Source organism: Polyodon spathula, chromosome 19, assembly GCF_017654505.1.
Source record: "Polyodon spathula isolate WHYD16114869_AA chromosome 19, ASM1765450v1, whole genome shotgun sequence".
NCBI classification, from domain to species: domain Eukaryota; kingdom Metazoa; phylum Chordata; class Actinopteri; order Acipenseriformes; family Polyodontidae; genus Polyodon; species Polyodon spathula.
This window is the reverse complement of record NC_054552.1, coordinates 29050983-29065294: the sequence shown is the minus strand read 5'-3', so window position 1 is coordinate 29065294 and position 14312 is coordinate 29050983. Positions and strand designations below refer to the sequence as shown.

At 39.3% G+C, this 14312-nt stretch overlaps 1 protein-coding gene across 2 annotated transcripts; it reads right to left on the bottom strand.

Moving 5' to 3' along the window:
* Positions 1–327: 327 nt before the first annotated feature.
* LOC121294309 (sorbitol dehydrogenase-like) lies at positions 328–12823 on the bottom strand. Of its 2 annotated transcripts, none has more exons than XM_041217903.1 (6): positions 12084–12823; positions 11055–11193; positions 9066–10090; positions 4855–4973; positions 2970–3145; positions 328–1046 (listed from the first exon to the last, which is right to left on the bottom strand). In XM_041217903.1, the coding sequence occupies exons 3-6, from the start codon at positions 9359–9361 to the stop codon at positions 948–950; spliced, it is 690 nt and encodes a 229-aa protein (XP_041073837.1). In that variant the 5' UTR covers positions 9362–10090; positions 11055–11193; positions 12084–12823; the 3' UTR covers positions 328–947. The 2 variants fall into 2 exon arrangements, with proteins under 2 accessions (XP_041073837.1, XP_041073838.1); XM_041217904.1 differs by lacking the exon at positions 12084–12823 and adding an exon at positions 11400–12075.
* Positions 12824–14312: the final 1489 nt, after the last annotated feature.

Here is a 14312-nt window from a genome sequence, read left to right as displayed (position 1 = left end):
ATAAATCTTTGGTGACATTTTAGAGCATGTTTTGTGTTTGATTTGTTTCACTTAATTTTTATTTCAAACACATGTGACAAATTACATGAATTGTTCATCGTTGACTCTAACTGCATTTCATTCTTGTCTAGTTTATCTTTGTGTTTTTGTTATTTTCACTTGTTTAACAGCGTTCTGACCGATTTTCTTTTCATCATAACATACCCAGTATGAAGTGTACACTGATAGCAAGCCCATTTAAAACCTCCTTGATTTATAGGGAAAAAAAGAAATGAAATCCAGTCTTTTAATTAGTAGTTTTCTCTTTATTAGGATGCAGAGGCAGCCTAACAATGAATAATTCACATTTAAAGGGAGGTAGAGATTTGGAAAATAAAAACCAAAAAGTTAAAGCCCTAATTATTATTTCATTAAACTAGAGATTAACAGATATTTGCAATGTTCAACATGACATTTATGATTCTTACAGTCAAGAACGATGCAGGTGCAGATTTGCTGCGTGATCAGAGAATTCATTCTCATATCTGCTTAATGGATTTGTCACAATAAAAAAGCCTGAGTTATGTGCCCTGTCCTTGCAAAGCACACTAATTAGCAAAGCAATAAGGTGATGCATTTCTTATAACATGCAATGACATTTCTCTAGAATTAACAATGACATTCATGAATATAAATTTAGAAGCCCCATTTACAGAATTAGACGCTCCAGAATCTTACTCTTTACAGTACAATGAATCTTCAAAAAGCTGCACTGATATTGTTTAGGACAAGTCGATTCACTGTGACACCTGGCTCGATTTCTCTATCATAAGCATAAGGTTATTCTAGTCTCAAGACTCCCTCTGCACTGTGTCTCTATTGGCTTTCTACTGCGCTCCCTTCACGGGTTCTGATCGCTCTTGTCACACTTGAGCATCACTTTGACTTCCAGCCCTTTCCTTGTTGTTTCAAACGTCTGAAGAGCCTGCTCCAGCAGGAAGCGATGGGTGACCAGGGGCTTCACGTCCACTTTCTTGGAAGCAAACATTGCGATTGCCATCAGCCATCTGAAGCACAAAACACAGAAAAATGAAAAGCCGGCATTACACTGTTTTATTTTCCCCCTCAACCACATAGGTGAAAGAACGGACATCAAACGGGATGTTTGAATGGCTTATTTGGGGTTTATGTCATGATTGCCGTGAAACTCCAGGTTTCAAATGTCTGTTGGTCTGGTATCAGACTTTATAGTAAACAAAGTTCACTGTTTAAACATTACATAAACAGTATATTTTATGATTTTAGGAATAGGACTCTGGGAACACTGTTATTCTTTGGTGAAAAGCATTCTCTGTGGGGCCCCAGGATCCTGGTTTGAGGGATACAGTCTTTGGAGAATCATTTTATACAGAAAAGAGCCAGTGATGGGATGACGAGTTTGTCATTTTCCCTGATCACCTGGTCGAGGTCTGTAGTGTCGCAGAGTATACAGCTGAAGAGGAGGTTTGGAATCGAGAGATACAGTGATTAGTAAAAGAGGGGGCTGCGCGTACAGAACATACAGGGAATGAATGGATGCAATTACAAGATATGAAACTAACTAAAAGGAGAAGTTTTTTAAGTTTGAGGATGACAGAGCTTGCACTTCAAAAATACAAATTCATTTGTGAAGCAAAGAAGTAGGGTGAACCAAACAAGTAGAAAAATGATTTTAGTAGCGTGGTTAGCCTTTCTCTGCTGTGGTACGACTGGATGAACCCTATGATACTGCTGACTTATGCATGATTACCATTACAGAAGGGCATTTTATGACAGTGGTTCTTTATAATGCTGAATAATAACACTTTACTGTATGTTTTACATTTAAAATATGAATAACTAACCAAAACATCACATTGGACTTCTAAAAATTATATTGAATAGAAGTAGAGATACCACCTGACTATCAAGCCTGCACTGCGCAGAGAACACAGTGCCAGGGGGATCAGACTGTGATAGCTCAAAACCAGGACACATTGTTAAATTAGACTAATTAAATGATTTAAACACAGGGTATTTTAATGGTTATTTAAATGCTCTTAGTATTATATATATTTTTAGCAGCTAACAACAACCTCTCTCCCGAAAGATGGAGCACAAAGAGGTTGTGACTTGCTCAGTCACGCTGTGAGTCAGTGAGTGAACTGGGATTTAAACCGGGGACAAACTCCTGGTTTCAAGCCCTTTTCTTTAACTACTAAACCACACAGCCCCCAGGAATGAACTACAGAGACTGTACTTAAAATACTGGTCTTACAAACATCTACCAACGTCATTTGACCTAAGAGCATTTATTCATCATCTCCTTATAAAACTCAACGTGGAATACGTGATGAGGATGATGCTTTTACTTGTTAACAGGATTAACCCAATAAATAGCAATGTAAAGCTAACATTGCTAAAATAGTAAAGCTAAAATAGAAACTATTGCAGCAGTTTCTATTTTGGATACAGTACATTGATGCACTTCCCAGTAATCTCAATGCCGGTGTTACAATGCCAGTGTTAACGTCTACCTTTAGCTCACCTTGCATTATCTAGAAATGACAACATGCATCATGATAAAATAATTTAATTCAACATTACATCAGGAAATAAAGAAACCCCTCTCAGATTGTGAGCAGCAGCCTTTGATCTAGGTTTTGAGTTGTGATTTCATGTGTGCTGGTTGAGCTATGAACCACTAGTTGAACTAACACAGTGACACTGGAATATGAGCAGCCAGATGGGATGCAGGAAGCATCCCATATAAGCCATTATATTTTGCGGATCAGAGGGAGCGTAATGAGCACGTTCTTGCACTGTTAACAAAATAAGAGCTAAGGGAAACAGCAATATACATGACTCTCAGAACTTAGTAAGACGACTATGAAGCTCTGCTTTTTAGGTTAACAGGGAGCCAGTTACTGTTAGTTTGGTCAGTTTAAGAGTGAACCACCTTAAGCACTTACATAAATGCCAGTTTGGATACAGGATTCCGCTCCGGTACACTCAATAGTGATCTCTGGCATGCAGCCCAGCAAAACCTCCACTTTCTGGGCCAATTCCTGTGGTGTCTCTCCTTGCACCTGCACAGCAAAATCAGCCCCCAACTCTTTGGCTTTCTTCAGCCAATTGGCAGACAGATCTTGAACATAAACAAAATGAAAAACACTGATGCGATCGGAAACTTGTATGGTACAGTGCTCTGAACGCTGATATAGAAAATGTAGGAATTATTTTGCATCTGATAAAGAACAGTTGAAGACTACAAGGTCTATTCAATTAATAGATCTCTACAGTCGTACAGTAATATAGTATAACATTACAAACCTTGGAATAAAAACTGGAGAAACCAACCAAATCACAATATTTAACGCTTATTACAACTTGTGAAGCTCCCATCGCTTTTGCAACAAGCAGAGAAAGTCCAATGGGTCCTGGGAAAATACAGAAATGCCATTTCTGTATTACATTTCCAAGTACAGTAACAAACACGACTTGCCTAATTCTTTCCTTCCACGTAATTACATGACAGATTTTGCACTAGAACAATAGCAGTAAAAACAGGCCCACTAGACCAGATTTCTCAGTGTAAAAACATTTGCACCCCTTTAGAGTTTAAAAAATTGTTCAACTTATTTTTTTTTTTTTTAAGGTGTGGCTAAGTTGTGTGTTAATAGTGATGTAACATAACCTGTTTTATTTTAAAGGTGCAAATTGCATTTAGCTGTAAACACACTGACAAATCTGCCACATTACTGTATCTGCGTGTCTTGATTTACTCCACGTTCCTTTAAAACCAAACTCATGCACCTTAATTTAGCCGCCTGACCTTTTCACTTATAAAAAAAAAACAACTTGTGTGTACGAGTAAAACCTTCTGCTACAACGGCTTGCTTTACTATCACTTTCTCTGCCATTAGTCACTGAATGAAGTAGCATTAAAAGCAAAGACTGGTTGTCATGGTGATCTTTTCTGACCATGTACAGTGTGTTATTTACAAACAGTCTATCACAAGGCTGTCATTTCAGACTTCCACTGAGTCACCTCTGCAGCACCAACACCCAAATCAAAGTGCATACAATCTTGTATTTTTATCCCTCGTTTGCATTCCTTTAAACTTCCGAAGAAATCCAATGTATGTTTAAGACACTTCATTCAGTCAAGATTAGATATCAACTTCCTGGACACATTCATCCTTTGTCAAACACAATAAAGAGGGGGGGGGGGTACCTTCTTAAAACTTGTTATCATTTAAAACAATGTATCAGATTGCCTCCAATGCTACGTGCAACTGTACACCATTCCCGTTTTTGGTGTTTTTTCATGGACAATCAATCCTGCATTTGCCGAACCCTCCCAAGTGGGTATAATCCATTCAAAGAACGTTACTGTTCCTTTTACAAGCAGAAACTGTAAACGTCCGCTGGCTGCCAGCTCTACAGCTCCCACTTGCAGTAGATGCGTATCAGTAACTCTACCTTGGAAAGCTTTTAAAATACTGCCCAAAATACAGTTTAGTGAGCATGGCAAGAAATCTAAGGTTTTACCTGGCCTGCAAGCCTAAACAATTGTGGAGAGGGAAGAAACAATGTTTTGTTTTACCCTTTTCCATCGCAATTGAATAATGGCTCTTTGAAATGCATGTATGAAGAGTGACATGGCCTCTCACAGGCACCCACATAACAGTTAGACCGATTTCTCTTGCATTCTTTGGGAGACTGATCTGTGTCAAAACATGTGTAATGAACCACTCTCAGCATTGCGCCGAGCAATGTGAATATATGCTCTTAAAAAATTGTAAGTTTTCCCTGCGTCTCAGTTAGTGTTCACTCTGAACAGTTGTGTCCCACCCGCTCCACAGACAAGGACTGTGCTGCCCAGAGTCACCCCTGCTCTCCGGCAGGCATGGATTCCAACCAACAGTGGCTCGATCAAAGCTCCTTTCTTGAAGGTCACATTATCTGGAAGCCTGGGATAAGACAAAAGGAAAAACAGCCATCAAAAGATGTGGGGGTACTCCTGCATATTTTATTTAACGCATGCCAGGAACCGTTATAGAGTTACCACAATTGTTTCATGCTCCCTAGCAGATTTAACAATTGGCTGTCTGTAGAGCTCCTTCTTGTAATGTGCAACCTGAACAGATTGAGCCATTCACTATCCTTAGTTTCTTTAATACAGTGCACTCCGTTTATAAGAATCACTGATACAAGAATCAACCTCATATAGTGATCACAACTATTGGGACAAAATCATTCCTATACAAACCAATGTAAAATAATCCGCTTGTAAGAATCAAGCAATCCGTTTATAAGAATCATTGATCAATGCAATGATGTGTAGAGTCAATAAAGCCTTTTTTGAATTTGATCACATGTCGCGTGATTAGTCACGTACGCAACGTGGATCGTGCACTGATGATGCAGGAAACACTGGTTTGTTTGTAATCAGTGAGTGACTGCGCCACTACATTTTGCAGGTATGTGTTTTGTGTTTTCTGTTAGTAAAAGTTTGTTTCTATAAAGTAAATGCACATTCATTGAATACATACTGAGTACAGCAGTGTTATTGTGTGATATGCATGTAGACGGAGTGGGACTGCAGTGCGACACAGTGAGGAGGAGGAGGAGAAGGGTTTGTGGACTTTTGCATCTCTGCTTAATGAAAAACTGTGAGATCTGCATCGCAACAGAAAATAAGTAAGCCACAGATGCTTAAATGCAGTGGTAGTCCTGACAATAAAATTCTGTACTGTAATGTCATTTTAATTCAAAGGCCATTACACATAATACTGCAGGGCAGTTAAATTAGGCACTCTCACGAGATGATTGCGTCACAAGTATACTGTAGTAAAATAGGATTCTGCAGCCTTGACCAAACATAATCATGATCATATAACAAGTTGCTTACCCATAAGAACTTGTTTTGATTGTTCTGTCATCGGTAATTGAGCACCATTGACATGTGTGTACTGTATTTAAACTGATTTGTTAATTGTAATGTGACGTAACCAAGGCAGTGTGCGTGATCAGACTGGAGTCTTGATTTACAGTTTTATTTTTCTTACACTGCGGTGGCGAAACAACCGCTAATAAAATAAACCTAGCTCTCAGCTGGAGCACTAAGTAAACAATACTTTGTGTGGAACAAACACTAGGCGCCCGATCTTCGATTTTCGCAAAAAAATATTGCTTTGGCACAAAATGAGAGATAATCCAAAACGGCACAAAGCAGTTGCGAGACATTGGAATATAGCAGTTTTTTGAGCAATTCGCAAATCTTGTTTGTGCCTCTCAAAACCGTCTGCGCATTCACTACCAATATAGCAACTGCACACAACAGCCAAGCGAGAATGCAGAATGACTGACAGTCACCATTATTAATGGAATTACCCCGACAAGCTGCTATCATTGGTGTTGCCACAGTAGGTACTGATATAACAGCAGATTAGACCACACGATATATCATGCACACATACATACGGACCATTCAAATACACAATATATCATGCACACATACTCAATTGGCTCCACAGCTAGTTGCCAACTTTTCAAATTAATGTACTGATAACGCCACAGTTTTATTGAATACGGACAGTATTGTATCACGAGGAAATACTATATAGGTTTCTTTAAAGGCCAGCTGATCCAACATAGCTGTATGTTTTTGAAGTAAAATAAAAAAAAAACGCTTTGGATACCGTCTGTTTTTTTTTTCTAATTTGTTTTATTTTTATAATAGTCATGCCTTGACAAACTGCGGCTCGCCACACAGGCTCGCACGGGTTCTTTTCCCTTCGAAGTAACGACCAGACACACAGGGTTGAAAGGAACAGCGCTCACACGCACTTTTAATAACAAAAATGAAACAAACAAAAACAAACACCTAGCTCCTATTTGGAGCACTAACTAAACATTCACCAGGCATCTACTCAAATAAAACCGGACAGCTAAGCTGTTTACCGGCTGACACAAAAACATCAGATTAAATATCAAAAAACTTTCACAGTACCTTTTACATAACGGTTGAAAACACCATCAACTGGGCCCTCCACACAGCAACAGCCCTGAGCAGACTGACTGTTTTCCATTTATTAAACAATTAAACAAAACAATATCTTGTAAAACAATCTTGATATTGACTGTTGATCTACTTAAATAAATAAATAAATAAATAGGTAGATATTGCATAGTCGGCAACCAGTCTGGGGTCATACACGTACTAATATATTTGTGCACAGTTTTTGCAAAGGCTTTGATGGGCACAAAAGTCATCATCTTATTTATTATAGATTATAAAACGACGACTCGTGTGTCTAGAAAAAAAAAATGGTTTTCTGAATAAGGTGTCTAGAAGGGCTAGTATTCTGATAGTATCCTTAGACTAAGTGGTTATTCGGTATCACGTTTTCCATTCCTTCCATATTGGTATCCAGAATACAGACGGATTCATTCAGAATACCCTGTTTACATGGCATGGAATAGCTATTCAAATTTCCCACTATTCTGAATACAACTGAAATCTTGATAGAGTAAGACAACTGGAACAGGTGCCCGGATAACAATATGGGTATAGTCAATTGCACCTACCATGCGTGGCAGGTGCATGACCTCATAAAAACCCTGCATTATCTCCTCATTGTTTGCTCTGGTACTGAGGAATTTAAAATGTTCCTCAGCACGTCACAGCAACACGGTTATGAAGCGGTGGAGGTGGTGGGGCACTGCTGTCCCAGTAGCCAGGATACACATACAGACAGACATTACCAATTGGTCAGACAAGGCATGACTGCGCAGATTTGTTCTGGCCAGGTTATCATGCAGCATGTGGCATAGAGACGATACCTGGACACGATTTGCTCATGGTTGAGCTCCTCATATGTGTGCCGAGGCCAGTACACTCTTTCAGCATATCTTCGCCTATGTTGGGGTTGCTGATGCTGGGTGTGCCTTGCATCATTCACATCCACATGTTGACGGACACACTGCATGCTACCCACGTTTCCCATTGTTGCCTATTTGTAGTCAGTGCTGGAATGGTAATGTGCACGGAGTTAACGCAGACCTTTTACAATCCTTATTCTGCGTGTCACAAATCTGGTTTTGTGCTTGGCGCTTACCTTCGAATATAACAGGATCACGCAATGTCCGAAAAGGACGTTTCGAATATGGCAACTTGGCACAATTTCAGCACAACAGCCATTTGCGACACGCATACCCCTCTGCAAGGTACGCAAACCTTTCGAAGATCTGGCCCTAGATCTCTTACTCACATTTCAGTTTCTTTTTCTTTTTCTTCTGCTTCCTTATAAACGGAGTGCACTGCACTATGCTGCTGTATTAACCCAGAACCTGACAAAACCTAAACTATTTAAACATGATCTGCAAAGGTTCCCATCATCCGGCGGTATGGCGCAGAAGAAAATGGTAGGGGACAAGTTGCAACGACCGTTTTTACAAAACTCGTCGATTTCTCGAGGTACTCCCGGCTCAACGGCAACTCTGTCCCCTGTAGGAAATAAAAACATGTACTAGGACATTCTGTTAGTGGAAGCTCCTCTTACAGCTCAGGGCTGGAGCTCACAAGCACAATTAGTCTGTTTCCTAATGTTGCTATCTAGGAGGCCAAGATCTGGTAAAGGCTGTGATGCAATTGTTCTTATTTAAAACGTCAGTATGGATCTGACTATACGTCTCCATTTCTGTTACTCTAGAGTTTGTAGAAGAGCAGCATCACTTCCAGTCCCACTATTTGTTTTACCATATTAATACTGGGAAGTTTTAACCAGTTAACCCTTTACTGCCCAGGGTATGTGCCCATACCTATTTAATGGCTATTTTCTTACTGTCAAATATGTTGGATACTGGGTAGCAAAAAAAGTTAATACAAAAGTCAATAGATTTAACATAGGCACACAGCTAGTTTCAGTCATCTTAGACTACCTAAGGATGGTAATCCAAGCTCAGTGCTAATCAGGGTCTATTGAAAGCAGACTTCTGTAAAACTTGTATCTCAACACAGGAGTGTGGAGAACAGGAATAGAGTTCCAGTTATGACTGACCTGGTTTGAGATGCTCCACAGTGGATCCTACTTTGAGAACCTGTCCTGAGGCCTCGTCTCCCAGTACCATCGGCCTCTTCAGCACAAAGTCTCCGATCCCTGCCGTGCTGCCAGTAATGAACGTCAGATCCACAGATGCCCTCAGAGTGCAGCCGCACGTTTGCACTAGCGAAACTGTTAGTGCAAACATTTGGTCCATTGCACATCTGTGGAGCAAACTCTGTTGGGGTTTTTTTTTGTTTGTTTTTTGTTACAGACCACCAATTTCTATTGCTGGCTGGGAACCAAACACACATGCAAAAACTTTCACTGGATCTTTTTTTTAGCCAGTTTTTGTGTCAATATAATAAACAGTGCTGCTATTAAAGAACAGGAAACAAAAAAAAAAACTGATTATAGAAATAAAAAGATACTTATTGTTGTCCTACCATGTGGTCCCGGTTCAGGAACTGAACACAAAAACTGGCTATAAAAAAAGAACCAGTGAAAAGCAAACACACCACCCCACTTATGGAGGAAAGATGACAGCTCTTTTTGGAAAGCCCTCCTCCCTGCCGAGCCATTTTCGTCAAGGCCTCCTGCTGTCCCGCTTCTGTGCCAACACTCTGAACACCAACTTCCAGCACGCCAGGGCTCACAGTGGTCAACTCCAGGTCGTCAGGCCCCTTCACCTCCACAGGGTTACCGGTCATAGTTGCAAGGCATTGATACCGGCCTAGTGAGATAAGGAATGGGTTAAGGTTCCTTACCCGGACTGGGACACGGCCACACTTTACCAGACCAATGGTTCTTGCTTCATATACTGTTCCCATCTGGTTCAGAGGTTCCACCAGTACACACTGTCCGCTCTTCACTCTCGAGAGGACTTTAGCCCATAGCATCATGTCACTCTGGGATGGCACTTTAACTGGGTGGCGATATGCTGGCCGCAATACCCCTCGGACCTCAGCAGCAGTGGACTGTGCCCGAACCCGTTGGCAGTCCTGGAAGACAGCCTCCCATGTCCCACGGACGGCTCCATTTAGCTGTGTGGATAAAAAGGTGTCTTGAACCTGAGGGTTAGCAAACAGCACATCCCAGCACGCAGCAATAACATTCATTCCCAATATGGGCAACTCGTCCCGACCTCTGTCTTTTGTAACTACAACACCTATACCAGGGAGATTAACCTCCCCAATCTAAATATTCATAATGGCGTAACCTACATAAGGGAGCTCTAGCCCATTAGCAGCTCTCAAAGACAACCAACGCACATCTCCTCTTGAACCCAAACCCTGTTCAGGGAACACCCTGCGGTAGTATCCAATAAACAGCACACTCTTTTGCCGTTAAACTGTACTTCTACTTGAGGGCATGTCCCTCCAAAACCCTGCTGATTAACATGAGGAGGGTCCAAAGTGGGACCTCCGGTCACTGTGACCCACTGTGACTGGCCCCTCTAGTTTAAAGGCTGCGCTGAGTGATTTAAAGGCTGCGTTGAGTGATTCCCGACAGCACAATACCTAGCTATATGTCCACAGTTCCCGCATTTATTGCACACTAGACGACCTTGATTACACCATGTAACAATTTTTTTTTTGTTCCTGGGTAGTAAGTGTTATTTCCTAATTGTTTATGCCTCAAAAGTATAGAAAATGCCTATTACTCCCCACAAACTTTGCTTTTGTGACCAGGACAGTGATATTTCAAAATATCACTATTTCCAATGGGAAAACGGGCAAATGTGTGTCTTTTCGTTCACATAGAGTCAGAAAAAAACAACATATGAGTACAAATTAACATGTATTTATACTAAAGTAATACAAAAATGACTACAAAAGATTTAGAAGTGAGTAGTTTTTCGAGATTTACGATTATACTGTAAACTGTAAAAACAACATTCATATGTTGTTTTTTTCTGATTTTATGTGAACGAAAAGACACACATTTGCCCGTTTTCCCATTGGAAATAGTGATATTTCAAAATATGAGCGTTGAATCTTGACATACCTGGTGCTTGAGCTCTTGAAAGAGATCTCCTTCCCTCAGGCCCAATAGGAATTGATCCCTCAGGATCCGTTCAGTCCTAGAGAAGCCTCCGGTCCAATTCTGGCAGGGTAAATGCTCTACTGTCTCAGCTGGTTTTTGTCTACAGTCAAAAAACATAGATCTCAGCAATGCAATGGGAACCTTATCACCAAAAAACTCTTGTAAGTGTTGAAAAATACGCTCAGGTGTTGCTCTATCTGCAGTTTCTAATACTATGACTATTTCCCGTCTTGCTTCTCCCTCTAAGGTTCCCACTACAAAATCACATTGCTGGCTGACTGACCATACCTGAGCTCTAAGCATTACCTGTATCTGTGCTTTCCACTCCCCAAACTTCATATCTGAGCCAGTTCCCCGAAACTTTGGGACCTATGGTGCCCCAGCAAAAATGGTCATAAAACCAGCTTTTGCTTCTTCCCCAAGCATGCTGTCTCTGGTCTCCTCCTACTAAATATTGTTTAGTTTAATTTAGTTTATTCAAAAGTGGGAGGTAGTTCTGCTGCAGTTTGGATTGATTTAATAGATCCCATTTTATTAGCTATGAAGTATTTGCTATTGGCTGTTCCCAAGTTAAAGGTAAAAGGCATAGCATCAGATAACATGTTCTTTCCATCTGAAATGTTCAAAGCCTTCCAAGCATAACCATATCGTGCCTATGAATGTGGACCTACCTGTTTATTTTACAATTGTTCAATGCTTTACATGCAAACTTTAATCAAAGAAAATTCAATTTACTATTTGGAATATTTGTACAAGTCTTTTAAAAAAAAGTCATGGGAAGAGAACAAAATCAGAGGAATAGATACAACTATTTGCCTATCATGTGTATCATAAACAGGGTTATTATATTTCCTGTGAAAAAACTGAAAAATGTTTTCCTTCCACTTATCGAAGATATAGGAACAGATAACTACAAGTTAAACATTCAGTATATTTATTGCAGATTATAGTGCAGAAAAACTGGGTGTTACATTTGTTCATGTTCCTGACCTGAGTATTTCCAGGATATGTATTTATGATGTGATAATGAGGAAGTCGAGTGAAGCCTTTCCAGTATTACTACACTCTTCTCAACGAAATAAACGATAAAGAAAACCACCGGTGTTACTTTTGATTAGTAAAAGTACACTAGACTGTACTAAGACAGTGTTACCAGTCTGAGATTTCCAGCAGAATGTATGACCACGGAAAGGTTGTCTTGATCCATCTCCTACAGCCCAGAATAAAACTAACAACAAAATATTACTGGCATATTTCAATTTGCTGTCCTTTCTTTCGTGCTGCATTTGCAAAAACTGCAACTGCCCTTGGCTTTACTTTCCTGTTTTTCATTAACTAGCTCATCGGATTTAAAGTTAATTTGCGTTTTTACTTTAGCTCTGTCGTAGTATAACCTATTTTTTCCTCTTTCTCAATGACTGCCGAAAGTGTTGCACGGCATCTTAAACGATTAAAAGCTGCATATTGCACGCTGAATACTCTACGAGGCACAATATATATAACTCTGTCAGAGACTGAGATTTGTGGTTGTTGTTATCCGACTCCCAGCTAAATGAATTTGCTAAAATTCATTTGCTGAGAAACACCACCATAGATTTCAGGAATTCCATTTTTTTTTTTTTAATAATCTTGCAGTCGCCAATTATGACATCTGAGCAAAATAGTACTCTGTCTAGTCTTTTGCACCCACCCCGTTTTTAAGCCCAGTTACAATAACATAAAGACCTATGTTTTTCTGTCGTTTGGTTTTGTCACTGAACCGGATATGATTCTGGGATGGACGGAAATTGTTGTGTTGCCTATACTGTGTAAAATATTATCTAAAGTTACATATTGTATGTATGATTCCTAGTCTTAGCAATGTAGCATAACTATTTTTCAACATAATTACATGCATTACGCCTAAGGGTGGGGTGGGGGTAGTTGTCCCCCCCCCGAATCTGAATTTACAAAAAAAAAAAAAAAAAAAACAATAGCTTACTGTGTTTTTCTGGAAAATGAATAGACAATATTAGATCTGTGTTGCATTATGTTTAAAATGCATATTCACTTAAGTTTTTTAAAAAATAAACAAATAAAAACAGTATTTCAATGTAAACAAAATTCAATGTACAGTCATCTTTTTCAAACAAACAAAAAAAGAAAACTGGTTAAGAACAAGTATGTCAATAGATATTGGTCTTGTTAAAATGCATTACCCTGAAATTTGAGCTTTGAGCTTTTTGGTTTCAGAATGCATATAAAATGATCCAAGCTTAATTAATTGTTAGTAATTTACTTTACACGATTTACTTTGCATTAAAAAGTAAATAATAAGAGAAAAAAAATCTATCTGTTACTTATTTTACACCCTTTCCTTAGCCCTGGACAAAACAAAATCAATACCCCAGCATAGTGTAAAATAACCCAGCATGGTGTTAACAGGAGTCACTAAAGAATGTCTCTACAAAGCCATAAAAGTTCTGGGCAATAATAGACTAACCATGCATACCTCGATTATTGAGGATATTTGTTTTCCCAAGAAAATTTGCGATCCAGTGACATGATTTTTTTGATGTGCCTGTTCAATGTCTGATGAATACATCAAATGACCACTTATTCACATTATATTCTGCTAATTGCAATGTCATTCACCCAAGTAGCATGTAATTCCTGTTGATAACATGTTGAAATGTTCTTGGTCCATAAGCCAGACTAGCTGCAGTTATGATTTCAATGTTTTAATATCACAGGGTGACAATACTTGTATGTCCCATTGCAACACCACACTAAAGAAACTGCATTTCTTCTTTGATGCAGTGATGAGGATCTTCCTTGTGCATGCTGGGCTGTCTTGGAAAAGCTTTAAACTACAATGAATGCCTTGCTTTTGGGAATCTCTTTGTAAACAGTCCGAGCTGTTAAACTTAAAGTCATCGTGAACTATTGTATTGCCACCCTCTGTTTCTCAAATGACACAATTAAAAAAGTTATTTCTGAATGACAATAAACTCCTTTTGCCACCAACTGAGGTAAGAAAGGGACACTATATATTTATTAAACTTTTTGTATTTTTGTTTTACATTTTGTTTTGCCAGGTTTAATATTTAAATATTGATATATGTCTTTGTTGTATCAAGGCAATGCTGACTGACTCAGTTCAGTAGTTCAAGTCTTTTAGTCCTAGCTTTTTCCTGACTTTCCCCTCCTTAGTGATGTCCAGTATCTTGATAAGACAGC

What these genes read in the sequence shown, in the direction of transcription:
- LOC121294309 (XM_041217903.1), bottom strand. Translation starts at nt 9,361, where the DNA reads ATGTGTGTTTGGTTCCCAGCCAGCAATAGAAATTGGTGGTCTGTAACA. An exon ending in TGTGGAGCATCTCAAACCAG is followed by an intron (nt 4,974 to 9,065) that starts GTCAGTCATAAC and finishes GTCTTATCCCAG; the next exon opens with GCTTCCAGATAATGTGACCT. An exon ending in AGTCCTTGTCTGTGGAGCGG is followed by an intron (nt 3,146 to 4,854) that starts GTGGGACACAAC and finishes TTTATGTTCAAG; the next exon opens with ATCTGTCTGCCAATTGGCTG.